The following is a 23,844-nucleotide window of genomic DNA, read 5'->3' on the forward strand; positions in this document are numbered from 1 at the left end:
AGAGATTGCGCTTGTGGCATCACAGTAATGAGAACGAAAACGACTTAAGCCTTCATTAGCCGAATGATAGCAGACAGATTTCTTTCTCTTGCCTCTGGGACCTTTTGACCAATGATGAAAAAAGCAGTAGATGGTAAAGACATTTGAGAGATAATTTGACAATTTTCCCTCAGATCTTGACGGCCCTGAAGAACACTATTTTTCAAAGCCCTCCCAACCACCCACATTAAATGACATTCCCTTGCTTTATTTATTTATTTTTGTAAAGATCTTCAAGAATGCAACAGGAGTCAAAAATTGTTTCCTATATATATATATATATATATATATATATATATATATATTTTTTTTTTTTTTTTTTTTTTTTTAAAGCAGTGCTTCCCAAACAGGGCTAGAGTTTAAAAATGAATCACTGACATCCAGTGTAATAAAAGTTAAAAGGAATACTTTTCTGATTTGGTTCAAAACCTTGCAATTATTCTCATTGAGACTGAGATACAATAAAACAATGGCATTCAGCTAAAAGCAAATGTATTGATTGTAAACCTGGGGTAGCCTAAGTGTTATGAAGGTGTTGGAATGGATCAGATAAGTGCTATCTTCATGTGGCTTGGCAACTGATTCAGCATTGCTGAGAATGCAAAGTATGTCTACTATGTACCTCTTGCACTTTAGTTCTGTTTGACTGGAGCTCTATTAGTCTACGGGGAACGCAATGAAAAAAATCATATACCAATTTCATAGTCACCAGGGCTACAATTTTGTCCTGCATTGTTGAAAACACATGAGCCTGAGCCTGTTACGTGGAAGCAGAACACAAACAGACAAATGCTCATTTTCATTAAGGCTCCCTCTTACCCCTGTGGCACACAGACTGTCAGACAGGACAGGAAGTGCAGGGACTCCACTGGACTGGTCTGGGGATGAAGTAGGAAGAACTTCTGCAGACAAGGAATGTCCGGAATTCCTTAGTCCTAAGGGTCCCGTCCTCCACATGACCTTTAGAGGTCAGTATATTCTCTGTATCTCGCTTTTAAAAAAATAAAATAATAATAACTCAGCTACTTTAACTTATTTTCCCAAAATCCAGGACTGACAGCATCATCTGTTGTTACTAGTTTGTTTGAAGCTACACTATTAACATGCATTTGTCTTTTTTTTTCTACAGCCTTTTCTGTTTTTATAGGGTAAAATTGACCAAATACAACAAATATATATTGATATATAATTAAAATCTATCTATCATAAATGTTGCCGATCTGAAACCTTTAAACAATATTTTTTACACGACTGGGTTCTCTGGGACCCCAAACATTAAAAACAGCAAACGAAATGTTTGAATCACCTCGCTAGAAACACCTGAAACTGACCATATACCTTCAAGTCAGATCCTTTAAGAATCATGGCATCCACAAAAGAAAAAGGAAAAACACTGTGCTTTGTGATATAAATTATTTATTTACATTACAGAAAAAGGACCCCATCAAGACAAACAAATTAACTATTGGAAATATTACCCATACATAACCAAATAACAGGACTTGTCCTATCATGGTGTCCTAAAATTCTCTGTTTGTGTCCTGTGCCACAGGTGCAAGGCATCGTGTGTAGAACCCATCGTCCTCCGCTATATCTGCACCGTTGTCCTCCGTCCCTCCGTTACTCCATCCCAACATCCAGCAGAATGCAGTGTCTCTGTGGGGACGGAGAGCGAGTTTCTTCTTTTCTGTCCTCTGTCCAAACTACGTTTCCCATGATTCTCTGCTCACGGGCTCAAATGAGGCGGGTGGAGGCGCGCAGGGTGTTTTCAGAGTTGTAGTGCATTGTGTTCTGCTTCTGTCGGTTGATTCTGTTGGTCCGTGGGCACTTCCTGCAGAGGAAGGAAGCGAAAGAACATCCTTATCATACATGTAACTTGCCTCCACCAGGCAGCTCTACGTAATTTCTAATCAAAACAATGCCTGGAAGGAAAAAACTCATATTTCAGAGCTTGAAAAAAGCCTTTGCTATAAAAATAGCTTCTTATTTAGAGACTGGAAGTTTTTAAAAGAATGTTTCATGCATTCTTCTGCATCAGTATTCATCACAGTTTTCCACTGATATGACTTGAAACAGCACAACAGCTCACAGACTCTTTGCCTAAAGGGGCTGTTTCTTTTACTAGAGAAGAGAATAAATAAACGAATACTGACAATGAAGCTAAATTAACAATGATTCCTAATGTATATGCTTCTTTGGCCCATACAAATTTATTCTGTCAAATACGTTTTGGCTGGAGTCTTTGAGTAATGTCATGATTTTATAACAAAAGTACTATCCTTTATTGTGGGTGTACTATGTTTGAGTGGGTAATTTCTGTGCCACTAACGACACCAAATGGAATAGCAATCTTTGAATACAACAATTGCTCAACCAAAGGCATGAGTTTGTCCGAACAATGGAAGATGGTGTAAGAGTTTGATTTATTTATTTTTTTAAAGAAACAATCCTAATTTGTGCAATTTTGTCTCTTATGCTTACCAAGGCTGCATTTATTTGATCATAAATACTGTAAAAATAGTAATACTGCAAAATATTATCACAATTTAAAATACCTATTTTCTATTTGAATATATTTTAAAAATGTAATTTATTCTTGTGTTAAATTACTTCAGAAATTATTCTAATATGTTGATTTGGTGCTTAATAAATATTTGTTATTATTATCAATGTCGAAAGCAGTTCCTGCTTAATATATTTTTCAGATTCTCTGATGAATAGAAAGAACCACAATTGTTCGAAATACAAATCTTTTGTAACATTATAAAGGTCTTTTCTGTCACTTTTGATCAATTTAATGCGCCCTTGCTGAATAAAAGTATTTCTTTCTTTCAAAAGCAAAATATTACCGATCCCGAAATGTTGAAAAGGTAGTATATATAGACTGAAGGCTATCTGATGTCTAATAATCCATCAGTCACTTCTACAATCTCTCATGATACATCTACATATTGAACGCATTCACTTTTTTGATGTGAAAAGTAAATATTACAGTAGATGGGTGAATTATTTAGTGCTGCCAGTGATTTAGATTTCACTACCCCACACACACACCCTTCAACAATGACCTTTCACGGAGTGTAAAGTGTGTTATTCTGCAGACACCTGCTGGCAGGAACTCTCACTCTATAAAGAGCTGCGAGTGTGTGCGATCTACACAGGAGGTAGCTGTCCACTGCTTTGCTTCGCAGTAGCACAACGTCTGTGATATGATGCTGTGGTGTGTTTTTATACTCACCGGGTGATACACAGCACCACTACACATATGATGGCCACCTGCAGAGCCCCAATGACAGACGCGATGAGGACGTAGCGGAGCTTTCCAGAGCCAGGAACCACATACAGCACATTATACTCCTTAGTGTCACACTGTGGACCGCTGAATCCTGAGTGACAGCTGAAGAAAAGAGGAAGAAACAGCGTTATATCCTTTTTAGATTAGATGTGAGTGTTTTAGTCCTCTGTGGATTTATTCAGGTTGTTTTAAAGAGTCTACTCTCTCTGTAATATCTCTGTTCACACACACACACACACACACACACACACACACCACAGTGTTTCTCGCTCTCAAAGTCTTTCCTCAGAAACACCTGCTGTTTTACTGCAGCACCTGCCAGAGAGACTCTCTTGTTCTGTCTTATCATTTCTCTCTAGTACCCTTTACTTTGTTTTTCGGTGACTTTAATATGAGTTTCACAACTTTAGCACTCAATTATTTTTAAAGAAGCTGATGTGCACAGTTTTCCTGTTTAATACCTTCTGTCCCAGTTTGATCTGTAGAAACTACTTGTAGATTGAATTCCCTAAAAAAAGGTAACCTTTGGACAACGTTTGGAGTTTTATCTGTTTGTACTGCCAATGAAAGACCAGGGTTCGTATACAGTATACAATAAAATATGTTTGAGTTTTATGGTCTTAGCTTTAGTTAACTATCTATCTATCTATATATAGTTAACTAAACCTAAGACCATAAAACATAAACATATATTATTTCAGCTAGTTGCCAAGAAAACATAACGTTTTTATTTAGTTTAAGTAAATTTAACTAAATAAAGCACTAAAATTGCTAAGGCCATAATAAAACCGAATAAAAACTATACAGACATTACCTAATAAAAAGAACAAAAAACACAACAAAATTACTAAAACTTCACAATGAAATGAAAATTGAAAGCATACAAACAAATTCAAAAAGTTAATAAAAATTATAATAATATCTAAATGATACAAAAATAACTGAAAAAGGGGGAGTGTTTGGAAAATATTTTTTTTCAAATGAGGCAGATCTTTCTTTTAGCTTGAACACTAGGGGGAGACAAAGATCTGCGATATAGTGCTACACACACATTCACAAAAGGTGTGTGCCTAAACACACACACACTGATTCACAATGTATTTTTGTAGACAGGATATGCTGGCGTGATCAGACACATCATGAGTTTGTGTGGGTGTGTGTGTACCTGCAGGACGGTGTTGAGAGCATGTTGGGATATTCACAGTCTCCGTGAACACAATAGTTCTTATAGTGCTCAGGGCAGGGGATGTACAGCCCTCTCGCCACCTCTGAAACCTCAGGCTTCTCCTCTATAATTCAAACACAGTGGGTCAGAACAGCTAAAAGTCAAGGGCACTTCAGAACCACAGGACAAATATATTAAAAACAACTTTTTATAATTAAACACACCCACCTGTGTAGTCTGTCCTGGCATACTGTCCATCTCCTGCTTTGGTGCCTGTAATCATGTCGCCTACAGGATAGAAACAAATTCAGATGTTAAAATTAACAGATCTGCTGGTTATATAATACAACACTGTTTTTTCCCCCTCTTCATTTGTACATTGTCATTTTGAAGATTTCATCTGGGAAATTGCTATATTCTAGACACTAATGATCATATGAACATGAATGAACTTGATTATGTAACAGTGATTTATAATGTTCATCTTTACATGTGCTCTCTGTTGTTGTCTTATATAAATGCAAATTGAATGGAAGAAGACATCATGTAACAATGTAAGAAATTAATACATTATATAAAGCAATCATAAATCTGCTCTTCTTACCCTGACAGTGACCCAGGAACTTGACCTCGATTCGTTCCTGCCGCTGACACGATGCCTCTTTTACCTGGCAGGGGTTGTCATAGGAACGGCCATCTGATGCGCACACAGGGTTAAAACTGATGTGAGAGCAGTCGATGTTACAGACGCACCTGTGTTGTGAGAAACAGCATAGTAAAAGCCAATTACTGACAAATCAAAGACCGTGAAAAAGATCATTAAACAAGTGTCACACCTTGTTTGATCAAGCTGTCAGCTAAGAATAACACTTCAAACATGCAAACTGGGGACTCAAAGTAATTGCTGGAGGGGATTCGGTTTCACACCTGATATCGATGCAAAAGTTTCACTATTCAATTAATATTTTTCAGGGCTTCTTTGGAAATAATGCAACTGTTTTGGCCTTCTACCAGTTTTTATTAATATTTTAGGAGAAAGAGGACTGGAAATGATGGAGAGAAGAGGAGGAAACAGAGTGGAGGAATGTCACAAAGCAGATTAGAAGGCTCGTCAGCCAAATGAACAGCAGGGCTCAATCTAAGCACTATACCACAACTCTAGGGATGGGAAACAATAAAGAGTTCCTGATTCAATTTTGATTCACAAGCTCTAAGTTCAGTTCAAAACAGATTAATTTGGGTATATATTTGGATTATGATGTTAATTTTGTGTACATATGATTATAAAGGACTAAGGCTGCCCCCTAATGTCGACTAACCCTTAGTCGACCAGAAGAGGCTTGGTCGACCAAAATTTTATTAGTCGCTTAGTCGCAGGAAAAAAACCCCAAAGGAATTGGCGAAGTCACGCAGATCGTTAAGGGCTGGTCTGTAGTAGCTACATCGGGCAGGACATCCAAACGCTCGCCTATGTCATTCATCGACCTCAAATATGTCTTGTCTTATCTGAAATATGTAAGAATTAGCAACTTTACATGGCTGCTCAATCTAATTTGAAGCTGAATAGCAACGCGTTCTGCATGACAGATGGAGGCGTCGGTGCGCTCACTTGCTCTTAAAATACTCTGTCATTTTTGGTCATACAGATAAGTTCAAGTTCAAGTTTATTTATATAGCACCATTTACTACAGCAGCAGCTGACCAATGTGCTTTACAGCATCAAATAAAATAAGTAGTAAATAAACCAAAGTAAATAAATAAAAAAAACAATAAAATCACAGCTAAAAACCAAATTACATCAATATTAAAAATAAAAATAATATATATATATATATATATATATATATATAAAACAAAATATAAGAAATAGAACCGGGAATTGCCATCAAGTCGAAACCGGACATGAAACATCAAGGAACATTGAAAGCAATAGAGAAATAATGTTGTTTGAGTAAAGATTTAAAAGCCTGTAAAGTAGGAGCAGATCTAACATGAACTGGTAGGCTATTCCATAGTTTGGGGCCTACAGCAGCGAAGGCACGTTCCCCCCTTTTCTAGAAACAGTGAGCAATCTAAGACTACCAGTAAGGAAAGCAGTTCAGATAAATATGAGGGAGCTAAATTGTTTAAAGACAAACTCCAAATAAACAAAAATAAACTCCACTCTAAACCGCACAGACAGCCAATGCAGTGAAGCTAGGACAGGAGTGATATGGGTGAATTTACGTAGGCCCATTAAGAGTCTTGCTGAAGCATTTTGGACCAACTGGAGACGGGCCAGGGTAGTGGCATTCATTCCACAATACATTACAGTAATCTAAATGTGATGATATAAAAACATGAATTACTTTCTTAAAGTCTTGAAAAGAGAGGAGAGGCTTGATTTTAGAGAGAAGACAGAGATGAAAGAAATAGGATTTAACCACAGAATTTAGATAAGAGTAATGAAATAAGATAAGAGTAATACATCTTTTGAATCTGTAAAGACTCTATGTTTATTTGTGTGCACTCACAATAACAACAAAACATTGTGCTTTTGTAAAATAATGAAAGCAGACAGGATGCGCTTTCTGCCGTCTCGGTCTCTGTGAACTTGAGCGTGAAACTCCGAAACTCCGTGTATGTTTGCTTTACAGACATAAAAAAATATATATAGAGAGCAAAATGTCTACTTTCAAATAAACCAATTCAAACGGAAAACAAATATTTTCAGATTATGTTTCCATATGAAACATGCATAGAGGTGCATCCACTACTGCGGAGGTCAGTTATGACGAGTCAGTGTCGCCGACTTCATCTTTTAAACCAAAATCAAAGAAAGCTCTATTTTATCAATTAATTATAAAAAATGTTAATGCAGCTTCCTTGCTGTTTTCTCCTGACACATTCGTAATCATTTCTTCTGCCAGTGTTGTGGCAAGCTTTATGCGTGCTCTTAAACGCTTATTAGGCTATGTAGGCAATTAAAGGCTCATTATTATAATTTAAATTGTTTATTAATAAACGTGTGATTAGTCGACTAATGCTTCAAATGATTCAAAGCAAAAACTCTTTTTTTTAAACTATTTATTACAAGAATAATCAAAGATGACTGACAATTAGCAAACAGTTTGGATTGGTTGTATGGTTTCATTCTGGGCAAAAACTCCCTGTGCATCCATGCAGCCTATAGCATGGATAAGAGCAGGGAGAGCAGCGATAACCCCCCTATCATTATTAGATATCATTAATGTTCGATAATTTAAAGTACACATTTTGACTGGACGAGAGGAGGAGCTGGGAATGGAGGAGGGTAATTAGTTATTGAGAAGCGTAAAAGCTGCTGATAATAGTGAAAGACCCTGTATATGAATGCTGCAACCTGGTCTCATAAAAATACGTTCCTTCTGCGCACTTTTTGTGCCATGCCTTTTTTACATTACCCCGCAAGTTTCAAATAGAAATGTCCACTGAGTGGCGCTAAAACACAGGTTCAATACGTGAACCCTGGCACGTTTTTATTACGTAGATATTGGTACGTATTGCTGTTTTTTTATTACGTTGCTTCAGATACGTATTGCGGCGGTTCAGAATTCAAATATCCAGGGACTGTCGCTAAAAGTTGATGCTCTATCGTGTTGGAAATATGCCCTACACCAAATCCAACCCTAAACCTACCCGATAGTGTTAACAAATGCAAAACTGATATAAAAACGTATTAGTTGATGCAACCGTGCCATTTGAACTTCCTTTTATGCAGATTTTAACTGCTTTGTCGAACTGTAGTTACACAGGATTCGAACCGGTGCTTCTCACCTCCTAAGTCCGTCTCCGTACTCTGTGAGCTACTGAACAAACCTACCATCTATGAAAACCCATAGATATGAAGCTGGATGTGTGCGATGCAAACGTTCAAAAGCATCAGTTTTCAAATCTCCCAGCATATTAATATTGTTTTGAAGTCATAGCATGATATTCTTCAAGTAATTGTGCGAAAATTACGCTTTATTAATTGAAACTCTGTAAATTTGTGTGAAAAGGAATATAAGGTGTAGGAGCTTTACTGCCTCTAGTGTTAATTTCTTTTGGAAACTGCAGTGATATGTACTTATTGGTACGTATTTCATGTCACGCTAAAAAGTGCACCCGGGTACGTAAATGAGACCAGGTAGGAATGCTGAGATAGGTAGGTAGGTAGACGTGGATCAGCTGAGAGTCACCTGATGCGAGCTTGACTAATGTGACCTGCCAGAACTAACGCTATGCTTGATTATTGTGAAATATTATAAATATGAGCTTGCTACTCAACATTAAAATACTTGGCTAGTGCTAGCTGTAGCAGTTGCAGCAGGCTTCAGAAACCCTCCACCTTCCCCAGCTCCACCTGTATATTTGTATTGGCAGTAGCAAGTCTCAAGACCAAACACATTAACACTGCCATGTATATTACCCTGCTAAACTCTCAGAGAGCTGTCATAACATAAATATATTAATATAAATATTGATGGCAAAGCTGAATTTTCAGCATCATTACTCCAGTCTTCCGTTTCACATGATCCTTCAGAAATCATTCTAATATGCTGGTTTATTGCTGAAGAAACGGTTCTTGTTATCAATATTGAAAACGGTTGGGTTTCTTTATTCAATTTATTTATTTGAATAAAAAGTATACAACATAACAAAGAAAAAAATAAAGACACAGCAAAAGTTTGTCCAACAAACAACATACTTGCCTGGAATGGACGGTTTTAAGTATTTCATTTATTCTGTTGCTGGTAGATTCAATCAATCAAGCGAACACTTGTTTTTATGCCTACAAGAAAATTGCTTTTGTAAAAGCCAGTTCTGCAAAGGGTGAACATTACGGTTTTAATGTACACCTCTCCATCATGTATGAGTGTGTTAAGCTCAGCATTTTCACAGGCGTCCTGCGAGACTACAGCCCTGCAACATACACAGATTACAATGGTAAAAAATACAGGCCCCTTTACAAAAGGTCTGCATCAGCGGAAACGACAACCTCGCATAAACATTAACTGACATTCATAATTGCCCATTTGGCTTGAGGCTGGATGAATTACCATTAGAAACAGATTAACACCAACATCAACAATGTTTTTATGATGTGTCTACTCTATAAATTTTGATAAGGGTGTCAAGATTGCAAATGTAATGAGTAAAGTCTGCTTTTCATCTTCTCGTCTCAGCGTGAGGCTAGAAGGGAAAGCTCAGGAATGAATGTGGACGGGATTGAACTGGATGCTGCAGTGATTTTCAGTCTATAGCACATTCTTGAGTCTATCATCTTGGGCTTAATGACTAGCACGGAAGACTGGCTTAGCAACCAAAGCACTGCGAACACATCAGTGGAGAATAATACAACGCTCCGATTCAAACGATGAGAAATGATGAGTTCCAACACTTTGATGTTCCTTCTCTCATTTTAATGGCTGCTTTTATTCACATACCTTCATTAACGACGGTAATGAGCGCTTATGTGCGTGTGGATGAAAGGCGTATGCTTCTGAAGAGACAAAGACGCACTGAATCCTAGACAAAGTTTCTGACATTTGCAAACGGCAAAACATGCAGCCTTTGCATTTGTGTGTGAACCAGTCATTCATTTCCGCCTGAGAGAATCGAAAACCCGTCATCTAGTCTTCATTGTGTATGTTCTGTGAGTATATTAGTATTTCCCAAAAGAGCTGACATGAATTTATGTTCTGCATCTTCAACGTTCAGGTGTTTCTGCTGTAGTTTCTCTCTGTGTGTGTGAGTGTGTATGTGTTGTCTGTGCGCCACTGCAGGAACATGTTGAGCAGAAATGACAATTAAACTGCTGTCCCCAGTCACTTCTCACTGCAGCAAACAGATGACAGTATAATTATAAATCTGTCATTATTTTTGTGTATGTGTTTTTGTCTTCAACTTTCTTTTTTAATATTTCCACCCTGCCAGTGAGCTTTAGTGATATATGGAGCCGTTTTGTATTCTGGCACTACTTGAATAATGCAAACTGACTACAAACGTGAGATAAAAATATCTGTTTTAAATAGAGACATTGACTGAATTGAACTGTGGCGTGGAGTCAACTCAAGGGCAGCTTTGATTGTTTGCCATTGCTAATTGAGATCTGTAATGCACAGTAATTTAAAAACATCCCGGAACATTGAATGTGAGATAAAAACAAACAGGCACAATGATATTGAGATGTATTTATTGTGAAGCACTGGTAATGCTCACACACACACACATTTGCTCTCCAGTATAACCGTCTGTAATGGTCATAAAGGCTAATGTGTCTTGAGAGCATGAATATTTAATGCCACCTCTCACATTCTCTAGGCATACACACACTGCAAATGCATTGCGTAAACAACGCACACACTCACACATCCACTTAGATGCACACACACATCAAAGATTTCCAATAGCAAATCAAATAACAGTGGCTTTGCGAGTGAGTCAAACTGAATGGTTGAGATTTCCTTAAAAATTCAGGTTGTTTGTATGGTAGCCTCTGTATGTGTGTGAGTGTGTTTATCTTGTTGAGCGAGGGGATATGTTGTATTGATTTGTAAGAGCAATGTGGTTTCTCTGTTATCTAAACTTTTCCAGCATGGCCTGTGGGCTTCCTGTCTGTCCAGCTGCTCTTTACTCACACACTTTAGTCTCCCTCTCTCTCTCAATAGCAGGATTATGATGACTAAGTCTGTACTTGGTGAGGATAAGTCTCTGTTTTGTTTCTTTGATAGTTTGAGGATAGATGAGGAGTTTTGGCTTTTTGATCCCAATGTTTCAAATGTTTGATTTAGATTAGTAGTGTTAACTTGGTTGCAATTGCATCCATTCATAGGTCCATCCAAATAAGAGACTTGGTGTATTTCGAGCTGGTTATAATTAAAAGTTCTGTTTTATGCTTTATTTTTAATGTAATGTTTATTCAATATAAACTCTCATAGTTCCTCCCTGGACCACCTGGCCACAAGGAGGACAGACTAAGAACATTATTTAACATACAGTATAATTGGCAAAATAAACAGTTTATTGCCTTTCTTTAACCATAGATAGTATTACAGGATTGGTAAAATCCAATATCTGTCTGTCTGTCAACAGTATCTGAAGAGTTTTTAAAATCAAATTTAAGACTTTTTAAGACCTGCACAAATAAAATAAATACTGTATGTACACACAGGTAAAGCCTATACAAACTTTAGAAAAAACAAAACAAAAACATATATCCCAGATTATTTATTTGATTATTGTGCTGATACTATGTATATACTGAATGTGTTAAATAATATTTTTAATCTTTCCTTCCTGTGACAGGGCAGACCTGGGAGAAGCAACAAAAGTTTACATTGAATTAAAAGCTGGATCTAGTTTATTGTGCAACCAAAATACCAAAAAGCTATGCCTAATACATACCATTTAAATATAGCAGCCTGGGACTCTTATTTCTTATGCTTTACTACTTTCAGCGGCTCTCTAAAAAAGATTAGGGAGATATAATATGCACTCTACAACCATCCGCAACAGTGCCACGTCCTGACTTTGAATGTGCAGCGCTCACATTAATTTAATTAAATCATAGCCTTTTGAATTTTAATAATCACATTAGGCCATATTGCGATTGCTGATTTTCTGTCTGCAAATTTAAAACATCCTAAAATGTTAATTAAGACTGTCTATCTGTCTGCCTGTCTATCTATAGGCCAATTCACACTGCACCAACAGATGCCAACCATAACCAGATTATAGTATCTATGTGTGTGTCTATCTCTGTTCATATACCGTGTATCAGTAATACTGACCAAATTCAGCCCTAATTCCAGACATTCCAAGAATGCATTGCGTCAAACTCAAAGGTGTGAGAAATGTTGATTAGAAATAAACAATTCATTCCATATTAAAAATAAAATTGAAAATAGTGCAGTTTAATTGAAACAGATTATTCTACACAATATTTGTGTGTGCAAGGTATTGTATGCGTCCTATTTTAGCGGCTTTACTGAAATCAATATTACTTCTATCTTCTGCTCTCTCTCTTTATTACACAAACCCAGTGACTAGGGGCCTAAACAACAGCCAAACAAATCCGGTGCTTGTCACTACACACAATCAGTGCACAAACACACACAGACATGTTATTAATGCAGCTTATAGCATTGATTTTATTTATAATCGCTCATCTCATTTTTTTTTCAGTAATCCTTTCAAATGACGCAGGAAGATGGGAAAATGGAGCGAGACTAAAAAAAGAAGGGCTGCTGAGAGAGGTAGAGTGTTTTTGGTAGAGGAACAGTGAGGTGAGTGAGTCATCTGCAGTCAAGTGTATCAGAGCGAGGGGCCTGTCATGGGACCATCCCTACGACTCAGGCATAAATGCCTCAAATCGTGCTGATATCTCTGAGGAGGGAGAGGCTGGGCTGTTTCATTCTGATGCCTCCAAACACCCCTTCTCTCCAGCCAGTGCTTGCTGAATCTTTAGTGAATCTACAGGCTGTCTTTGCTAAGGCCGACATGTAATTCCCTTCAGACACCCTCAGAGAGATAGGCAGGTGGGAGGAAGAGAGGCCTTCTTCTATTAAGATTAAAGGGTAGTCTCCTTCACTCTTGCTGGCAGTTTGAGCTGTTCACTGACGCCCAGGGCAACGAAAACCTCCTTTCCACATCCACGGGTGGATTTTAAATATATCATGTGAGTCATGATTTTTTCACATGTTTACAACTCAAACAGATTTTCTAGAAATGATAACTGTTTCTCATGGAATATAGCATGAATATGTTGTTAGAAGAACAAAGTGGATGTTGAGGTTTTCTGCTTATTTTTTATTGAATATAATGAGTTCTCATTGCTGGAGTGCCGGAGCTAAGTGGCCATTCATCAGCCATGATGAAACTGTCATAATTGGCCTTGTTTCTTGCTCATTTATTTTGAGCAAGTTCTTAAAGTTCGTATTAAAAGAACTGAGATTTGTTGAAGTATGTGAAATATCCCATAATGACCCAGTGTCCCATATTCCATTTCATGCTACTGACAGCACCAATCAACCTAAAACAATCTGTCTGTTACTGACCAGAGAAAGTATTCACATCAAAGGAACAGTTAACTGGGAATTTTTTTTTTTTTTAAGAAATATTGTTAAAAAGACTCCTATTTCAAATAAATGCTGTTTTTTTTAACTGCCATCAAAGAATCCTGAAAATCTGTATTACAGTTTCCACAAAAATATTATAAGAATTATTTCTTGAGCAAGTGATTTCTGAAGGATCATGTCACTCTGAAACCTGATGTAATGGCTGCTGAAAATTCAGCTTTGCCATCACAGATTTTTTTTTTTTAACATATTCAAATTTGTCTGAAAACAGTTATTTTAAATTGCAATAATATTTCACAATATTACTGTTTTTATAACTGTTTTTAATGTATTTTTGATCAAATAAATGCAGCCTTGGTGAGCCTAAGAGACTTGCCGACACCAATGAGAAATAAAGACCATGGCTATCAAGGAAGATTTTCAAGGCAAGAATTTTATGAATAATGACTTAAATTTCAGTCTCTTCCTCAAATTTTAATACGGCTCCAGAGCACTTGGTATATAGTACACAGAGTGTTTTATCATGCATTTTTGTCCTTTAAATGTCCCCATCCACTTTCATTGTATGAAATAAAGCAGTGTGACCTCTCTTAAAAAAATAGCTACTTTAGTGTTTTGCCAAGAAATAAAGTCATACAGGTCTGGAACGACATGAGGGTGAGTAAATAATAATGACAATATTCATTTTTGGGTGAACTGTCCCTTTAAAATAGCCAAGTTGTATTTAAATTCCCCCCGAAAAAATGATGGCATCTTATTTTTATCTAAATTTTATTCCTTTCTCCTACAGGCTGTTTTTGTGCTTACCAGACATCTTCAGCATCCACATCACACTCGGCCCCAAACTGGCAAATGTCACAGGTGGACGTCTCCTTCTGTCCATTCTCCGCCGAACCCTCGTTCCCTGCTTGGATACATAAAGATGAGACAAGTCAGCATAAGCTACCAAAGGTCTGACAAATATTACTTGGGTCAAGATGAGCAGGCAATCACAGTCTGTCTCTTTCTCCCACACAAACATTCATAAATAGATGGAGAGATGGAGGGAGAGACAGAGGACAGACATAATTCTCATTCAGTTTTTGTCTCTGGCTCTCACGAGAAGTTCAAATCCCCCACTGATCTTTCTTCAGCCTCGCCCCTCATTTCATCATGATGAGTTCTGATTTGCCGCTCCTGCTCCCCGGCGATAGAGGCTTCCCAGGAGCCGAAGCTTAAAGCCCCTCGCTATCGCATATCTGCCCTCATCAGTGGACGGGGAAAAGCAATCCCGTACGCCATGGAATTTAAATTACGTCTCCTCCTCGGAGGATCATTGTTCCCCTTTGGATCCTGACCCTCCATTATGAGGTGCTATTTTTAAAACTTAGACCGCAAAGACAGAGAGATGAGAAAAGAAAGGCAGGCAGATAAAAGTAAGAAAAGATAGAACAAGAACAAATAAAATATACTGCACTTCTGTGCAAAGAACAATGTTTAAGTCACAGGTGTTTTTAGTCACTGTTCTGCTATATTGATTTTTTCTTTTTTTAAATTTTGGTGTAGATGACAAAAACAAATGCAAACTTTGCACTGACACCATGTCCTTTCATGAATCAAAAATTAAATTAATCTCAGTGTTTTTGGTCCGTGTACCTTCGGATAATTCGTTTTTTGATTTAATATTGAAATCTGAAAAATGAAAAAAAACGCCACCTTTTTCGTTTTTCATTTGTTCAAACAAAACGAAAAATCAAGAATTCGGCTTCATTTTTCGTTTTTACTTTCAGGGACAGAAAAGGGATAAACTACTTGAATATTCGATCTCTACAAGTGGGCGGAGTGAAACGCCCCTCTCCGCTGATTGGTCTACCAAACATTACAACATAATAATAGTCATAAAAACATAATAAAAGTCCTCCGCTACTATGTATTCTTAAAGTGTTTATTTCTACTACATTTGATCTCTTTCTTCAACAAACAGCCAGATTAAGGAATGGCTTGACACAAACAATACCGAGGCAGAGCCTAGACAGAGATTTCTTTTGTGTAGGCTTAAATTCTGCAACCTACCCCTGAAATCTCATAAATATTAATTTAATTCGTACCTGCACACACAACTACCTACTAGCCTACATCTTTGGCACGGCCGCCTGATTTATTATAGCTAACCACCCTGCTGAAAAAAACAATAGAACCCTGCCCAAAACACAATAGAAAATGTAATGGATTTAATGGTTATGATGGGAATTGTATTGGTGTTAATGGAAACTATAGTGGTGTCTACTGGTATGTGATAGATTCTATTGGTGGGATGTTAAATCCTATTGAAAATGCCCAAAACACACTACAAAAGGAATTTTGTAATGGTTTTACTGGAAAAAGCTAATGGTTCATAATGGTATTTTAATGTAAACCACTGGAATTTCTGTGATGGTTTCTAATGGGCTTCTATTGTTTTTTTTTTTTTTAGTAGGGCACCTATTAAAATCTGTGTGGCAAAACTGCGCAACGTATGGGAAGCCAAACAACCCAAAAGTGGGAGAAACAGTGCGATATTAAAGAGTTTGCGCCGCGCTGTCCTGTCATAGGCTCAATGGACCGAGCGGCACGACCGACTCTACAGCGCAGGGAGGACGTGTTTGCTAGCGCCACCGAACTGACAGCGCAGCGCGAACATAAGAAGTTCGTATTTTTCCCTGCACGTTAACATAATGAAGATCAGTATTAAGTTAATAACCCTAAAATAAATGCAGTGCAAAATTCAAAATACATCATATTGAATTTACATACAATTTACAATTTTGAAAAGAGTTTGTTTTTAAATCAATTAATTAAATTTTATTTATTTATTTATTTAATATGTAGCGTAGAGAAAAGCCTGACAAACGTAGCCATTATATAAAATTGCACTGTTAAAGTTAAAGAACATTACCTTGGATGTTCCCTGGTCTTTAGAGACCAAAAAAAAAAAAATAAAATAAAATAAAAAAATTCCCTGGACCACAAAAAGCAAGGGTATGTTTGCAGCAATAGCCAACATTGTATGGGTCAAAATTGTCAATTTTTTCTTTTATTCCAAAAATCATTAGGATATTACTGTAAGTAAAGATCATCCATGAAGATATTTTGTAAATCCCCAAATAAATCAAAACTTAATTTTTGATTAGTAATATATGCTAAGAACTTCATTTGGACAAAAGCGATTTTCTCAATATTTAGATTTTTTTTTTTTTTTTTTTGCACCATCAGATTCCAGATTTTCAAATTCAAATTTTTTGGTTGTTTGGCTTCCCATACAACGCACTGCAGCGCGGGAGATTGTATTAGCGCAGACCACTATAAATGTATTTATTCGTGTTAAAACCATGGCTAATTTTAGTAAGGGAACATGGAAACTCAGAGAGAATATTAGATGCGTTGATGGTGGTGAAATTATTACCGACATTAAAACACGTTATTAACATCAACAGCCGGAGTGCTGATGTCTTTTCAGGGCATAGCTGTCCGTCAATTATGATAATTTGCATTTAGCCGCAAACATGAGGTGTGAGCACCGAGTTCACCTTCAAATCATGACGTCAAATTCACATTTCACTAAAACAGCACCATGGAGGAACAAATAGTCCCATGCCAGTGGGATAACAATATGATTTGCTATAAAGTGCTCTGTGAATAAAACTCAAAATAGAAAAATAGCTAATAGATGTGATGTGAAGGTAAATTACACAAAGTCATATCTTGTCATATCTGTCATATTATTTAGGTTCCTCCATTGTCCAAAACGTAGCGTATTGTCTAAAACAAAAGTTATGACTCTGTGTACGTTCACATACATTGATACTGGTCTGCGCTTCACTACAATACATTTTCCCCGCGCTGCAGTGCGTCGCGGCTTTGCCACACAAATTTTGATAGGTGGCTATATAATAAAACAGGCGGTGTGCCAGAGGACTGAAAGGTTCTGCCTCGGTACGGTTTGTGTCAAGCCATTGGTTAATCTGGCTGTTTGATGAAGAGAAAGAGACCAAATGTAGCAGAAATAAACATGTTAAGAATCTGTAGAAGCAGAGGACTATTATTATTATTTTTAAGGACTATTATTATGTTGTAATGTTTGGTTGACCAATCAGCGGAGAGGGGCGTTTCACTCCGCCCACTTGTAGAGATCGAATATTCAAGTAGTTTATCCCTTTTCTGTCCCTGAACGTAAAAACGAAAACTGAAGCCGAATTCTTGATTTTTCGTTTTGTTTGAACAAATGAAAAACGAAAAATGTGGCGTTTTTTTCATTTTTCAGATTTCAATATTAAATAAAAAAACGAATTATCCGAAGGTACACGGACCGTTTTTGAATGCCAAACTGTTTTAATTGAGCAATATCACCTGAGAGTGCTGTTGTCCTGAATATTTAGATATTTATACAATAGTTTAATGATCTGTCAGTATTAATAGTATAATATTAAAAAAAGCTAATATTAAGTAACTTGCATTTTAAACACAATAGTGCCAGTTATAGTGCTCTAAATTAGTAATTTTTAGCGCCAAAATGAAAACAGTTACAGAATCAACTGTTGTGTCTCGTTGCTGCATCATTCAGAATTCACAGTTCATAGTTATGTTTTGTCTTGGAGTTATTATTTTAATTTAATAATTTAAAAAAAAAAAAAAAAACTCTTAAAGTCAACCACTTGTTTTGTTTAAGAACAAATCAGTGTTTTGAATGAACCGCTTGAGAGAATAATTCAAAGACTTAATAATTAAAAAAAAAAAAAAAAAACTTGTCGACAACCTACTGTCATAGTAATGTAATATGCAGAAAGAGTCACTAAAAAATACTGTCTGGAACATGCAAAAAAGACAAAAAATTTAAAATCAAATCAATGGGAAAAAAGTAAAATAAATGCTTGTTCTTCTAAAACTATGAGTATAAGGTCATTTTTATTTTTTATTTTGTTAACGTGAACACAACGGCTAACATTAACTTTACAAGCATGTACTAATAGATCAAGCTTTGCTCTAAACACATCTCATGTCCAGCATCATGACCGGATCTGATTACCCAGCACCCAGCGTCTCCCTGAGGTGTGGCTGCATGGACCCAAGGGTGTAGAAATGAGAAACGTGTCGGAGGGAAGGGGCAGTAACAGTTATCTCCATCTCCCGGTTAGACGGACCCTCTGAATCGATTTTCCCTGACCAGAAACACAGTCGATCACCAACCCCCTCTGTTTCATCTGCAAAAAGATCCTGCTTCTGACCCTGTTTATGAATATCTACGCTGTGTGCGAAAACCCAAGGTCAATGCTTGATTTAATATATCTGTTTTTTTGTTTTTTTTTGTGGATAATGTCTACAGAAATCTAAAGTCTTGTAGTCTTCTTGTTGTTAATGAAGAATCTTTAAAGTGCTTTTCATGTATAATGCAAAGACATTTAAGGTTATGAAACATTCAAATGTAGCAATCTGAGCACACACTGAGCAGAGGAATAGGTTTTGCTGTAAATGCTGTGGAAGGAAAGGAGATACTCAAATGAACAGAAGACAGATGGTGAGTGTCCAAGAAAATGGCTCTTAATGGGACAAACCTACTTGTGCAGAAACTAAGGAGAAAGGTGGGGGTGGATTTAGGGCACAACATGGGCTGTCAGACAGATGATGAATGAAGCCACCCATCTCCTGCACAGTGTATGGAAACTGACCTTCACAACAAATATGTAGCAAGAATGAGCGTAGCATTCCAGTCTGGGTCAGAGAAGCTGTATATGAACTGAGATCACATGTGAAGTGAAAATAGCACCAAGAGACTATATAGAAAATATTTTCTTAACTATATATAATATATAATAATAACTATATATATGTTTTTAACGGTAACACTTTACAATAAGGTTCATTAGTTAAACATTAGTTAATGTATTAACTAACATGAACTAACCATGAGCAATACATTTGTTACTGTATTTACTAATCTTCGCTAACATTAGTTAATAAAAATACAGATGCTCATTGTTAGTTCATGTTAGTTCACAGTGCATTAACTAATGTTAACAAGATTTTAATAATGTATTAGTAAATGTTGAAATTAATATTAACAAAGATTCATAAACGCTGTATAAGTGCAGTTTATTATTAGTTAATGTTAACTAATGTAGTTAACTAATGAACCTTATTGTAAAGTGTTACCTTTTTAACTATATATATATATATATATATATATATATATAAAATGTTTCCTAGTTTTAGCTAAATCACTGGAACAAATTTATAAATGTTGTGTTCCAGAATAACTATTGTTTTGCACATGTAGTGTGTGAAAAAGCACAAGAAAGGCATAAGATAAAAACATACACATCAACAAAAAACATAAAAAGATCAAAATCATAAACAGATAAATAAATACTTTCTAACCCCATTATCAATTCTTATTTTGTTTATTTTTAGTGCATAATTGAATATTAAAAAGACAAATTCTCTGAAAACCTCAAGAGTCCTATTATCTAACAGATATTATCTAACTTAGCTTTGCTTATAAATATGATTGTTCTACAGAGTACATTATTTTTACCCCATTTGCACAAAATAAATTGTTTTGTTTCATATATAAGCATGAGATGGAAATGAATTCCACTTGATTCTTTTGAGTGGTATTTATCGCAATGCACACAATGACTGAATGGATGGATGGATGATACTGTAACTCCAGGGTCATCTAGTGAAAAGCAGCTCAGATTAACACACACACACACACACGCACACACACACACACACACACACACACACACACACACACACACACCATTTGTGAAATGGAAGGGGTTTTGAACATCACAGTTAAACAGTTGCGTAAAAAAAGAGAATAATGAGAAAGCTCTCCCTGTACTCCAAAAGGTCAAATTATATCATGTGTATTATTTTGCATTTTGAAGATACAATGTTACTATAATGCAATGTTGTATTAGTCTACAATAATAAAAAAAACAACAACATGCAATGAAAGAAAAGCCTGCATCCATAACTCCCAGAAGAGATGCCACCACACAAGAACATGCTGAGCTCTTAAGGGACACAAAGGTCAAGTGAATCTCTACAGATGGAGAGGACACATTACATCTTTGAATCAATAGAGAATGTAGGAAGCATAATGCTTACAGCGGAAAGATGATATCCTGAAAGAGGATCTTTGAATTTCCACTGATCTCCATGAGCTAATGATGCCGCTTCTACATGGTGAATGTGACATTTACACATGAGCCACAAAATCATCTTACTTTCTCAAGAGAATCTCCAGAGTGATGAAAATTGCCTTGTTCCTCCTTTTGTATTGCAGTAATGTGACATTTTTTTTCTGGCAATGATTTCTAAATTTATGGAATGATGCTATGGGTGTTTCAACACATTGCTTATGGCTTTTTATATGGTGCACTGTTTGTCACAAAGTGTTTGTGCCACAAAATTAGGGATGTGCTTTAGCAATCGACTAGAGCTCATATTTTTGATGGATGATTTTGTAGTTGAATACTCTAACATATATTTTAAAAATCATGGTTAATGAAAGGTTCATATTTTGGTTTTGGGAGTCCCCAACAAGAGGTTGACATGCATGCAAGGTCAAAAAACACTTTCATTGTCTTATAATATGCATTTATTTTTACCTAATTTGCTTAATGACTCCCAAACGATTCACTCAACGATTAATTTTTTCCAAACTCCTCCTTTGCGTGACTCTAATCTGCGGTGATTGGTCCGATTGGTCAGTTTCATTTCCATTTCATCATGCCTGTAATGCCTGATAAAGCAGTGTTTGTGAGCACAGTGCTGCTTTGTGTACAGCGTTACCGGGGAAATAGCTATTTTTACCGCTCCAAAGCAGCGCCTAGTGGCAAAGAATTAATTTTCATTTTCATTCAAGGAGAAACGACCAACAGGTGGGTGGGCAATATGCTAAAGTTTTATGTTGACATCAACATGAAACGGCTTGGGATTCGTTTTAAAACGACTCGTTTCAATGATTCAGAGTCAACTCTTTCTTTTGAGAGACAATAACTTTATACACGGTGCAAAGTTTCAGATTTAAAACTTTGCAGGATGTTTTCATTCACTTAGAGCTGTGTTACAAAATGCATGAAAGGTCATTTTCAAAAATCCATAATAGGGGCACTTTAAAAATGTAAATAATGTCTAAACATTTTGTAAGGATGTATATTTTGACATATGACCTGCAAACTTGTCCCATAAATAAGGTACCAGGCTCTCAATGCTCTAATCATGTGGTCATCAACTAAGCCTTCGCCACATTGGGTCCATTAAAGCCTACTTCACACAAATAAGGCTGTTTGAGTGTCCCAGTGCCATTGGGAAAAGCATGTTGTAAAACCCCTTTGGCACTTTGCCTCTTCTATCCACACCTGACAGCATAGAAGACATTGCCAATGACCCATTTGCGCATGTAATTACAGCAATCCGCTCACGACGGTGGCGCAGAGCGAAGGTGTCTAATTTTGTGGAGTGCTCCCGAGGCCCTTTTCTTCCACTGGTTGACAGCTTTTGGAGAGCACTTTGAAAGCCAGATGAGGGTTTGAATTGGCAAGAGAAGTAAGAGCCAATGTGTGAAATTCAGGAAAGAAGGCCCGAAACGGGCTGCCCCTCTTTGAGGGATTAGGGAAGAAGAATTAGGAAAGGAATTAGGGCTTAAAACTTCATTTTTTCCAGCTTTGACCAGATTAAGTGCTGCTCACTGAAAGTCTTCCATTGAGCGCTAAAAGACCCAGCAGAAGATCTACGAATCGGTTTCACTCTGGGTCATTACACTGCAACCGTGGGTCAACCGTGTAAAATAAACACACATACATTTAACATACCACTCAGAAAGAATCACATATACTGTCCATTAGATGTACACCCAATACATAAGAACCATTTCACTAGCATTTGATACAGCTGTACCGTTTCTAAAGCTCTCCATTATTCTCCCACGAGAAGTGCTGCGAGGTTCAGAGACTCTTACATTCACACACAAACTAACACGTGTGCTGATCTCCGGCTCTGACTATGATCTGCCCCGATGGCACCCATAATAACACTCGTGATGGAGCCGCTCTCAGATATATAATGGAAGAAGAGTGCAGGAGAAGGAAAAGAGATGAAGAGTTGAGGATGACGAGAAATGAGAGGAAAACAAAATGGCGTTTGTGGTATGTAGCACGGAGAAAGAATGAAAGAAACAAAACAACAAAGTAAACACGACAATGACGGAGAGCGTTCAAAAACAGATGAATGATGAGAGACATAAACAGAGACCAAGAGAGACAAAAACACAAAGGGACAGAGAGAAAGAGACAGAAAAAAAAACATCTCCAGCAGCTAAGCGGTCGATGGGCAGTCAATAAAGTGTCACTTTCTGCAAGCTAAGAAGCCGGCCTTGATGAGGGGATCTGACCAGGATCGAGGCTGAAATGAACATTCGCATTAGTGGCCACAGCAACTAGTGCTTTACCCACTGAATGACCTTCCCTAAACCACAATCTCACATTAGACTCTTAAGATGACCTAGATTAAAAATAAAAGCGTTTTGTAAGGATTTCTTACATGCCTAGCTGTGGAAAAAGACTGCTGAATTTTGAGGCTTTGAAGAAAGACAGGCTCCCTGCATATTTCTGCTAGATTTAACTCCTTCATAATACTGTTGTGTTGAAAAATAACAGACTGGAACTAAAATCAATTTTCTTAAATGCTAGTGAATTTAGGCAGAGATTTGCAAAATATTAGTCTTAAAAATAAATGGTCTTTATTTCCATTGAAGGCTCCATGAAGAACATTTAGCGTTCATGGAATCTTTCCATCGAGCAGTATAAAAAGATTCTTTGGATTATTAAAATGTTCATTACACTAAGAAAAAAGTTTCTTTGGGGAACCTAAAATGGTTCTTCTATGGCATCACTGCAGAAACCTCCTGTTGGAACCTTTATTTTTAATAGTGCATTAAACAATGTTGTTAAATTATTAGTGTTTTTAAATATTAACTTGAATTAAGCATTAAACGAAGGCAAGGAAATAGATGAAAATGAGCAAAAGTTAAATATTCAATATCTACAAAAAATAATGCAATATACAAAAAAATATATATGTTAGACAATAACCATAATGGTACCAATAAATGCATAGTGCATTCCTAAATTCTGTATCTTAAAAAATGTATATTGATAAATCTGGAATTTGAACAAACATGCAGTTCATTTTGTAAGTCCACTTACAACATTTTGTTTTCTTTTTAATGATATGAATAA

The 23,844-nt window shown here is 36.6% G+C and overlaps 1 protein-coding gene across 1 annotated transcript in view; it reads right to left on the reverse strand.

Annotated features, from left to right (window-relative positions):
* Nucleotides 1–1,454: 1,454 nt before the first annotated feature.
* Nucleotides 1,455–23,844, reverse strand: part of tmeff2a (transmembrane protein with EGF-like and two follistatin-like domains 2a) — a 75,811-nt gene continuing 53,421 nt past the window's right edge. The window contains exons 5-10 of the mRNA XM_058788233.1: nucleotides 14,387–14,486; nucleotides 5,104–5,252; nucleotides 4,728–4,787; nucleotides 4,500–4,623; nucleotides 3,278–3,436; nucleotides 1,455–1,870 (exon numbers count right to left, since the gene is read on the reverse strand). Of these exons, the coding sequence (XP_058644216.1) occupies nucleotides 1,774–1,870; nucleotides 3,278–3,436; nucleotides 4,500–4,623; nucleotides 4,728–4,787; nucleotides 5,104–5,252; nucleotides 14,387–14,486 (689 nt within the window). The 3' untranslated portion in view covers nucleotides 1,455–1,773. The remainder of the gene's footprint in view (nucleotides 1,871–3,277; nucleotides 3,437–4,499; nucleotides 4,624–4,727; nucleotides 4,788–5,103; nucleotides 5,253–14,386; nucleotides 14,487–23,844) is intronic.

The sequence above is a fragment of the Onychostoma macrolepis genome, chromosome 09 (assembly GCF_012432095.1).
Source record: "Onychostoma macrolepis isolate SWU-2019 chromosome 09, ASM1243209v1, whole genome shotgun sequence".
Lineage (NCBI taxonomy): Eukaryota > Metazoa > Chordata > Actinopteri > Cypriniformes > Cyprinidae > Onychostoma > Onychostoma macrolepis.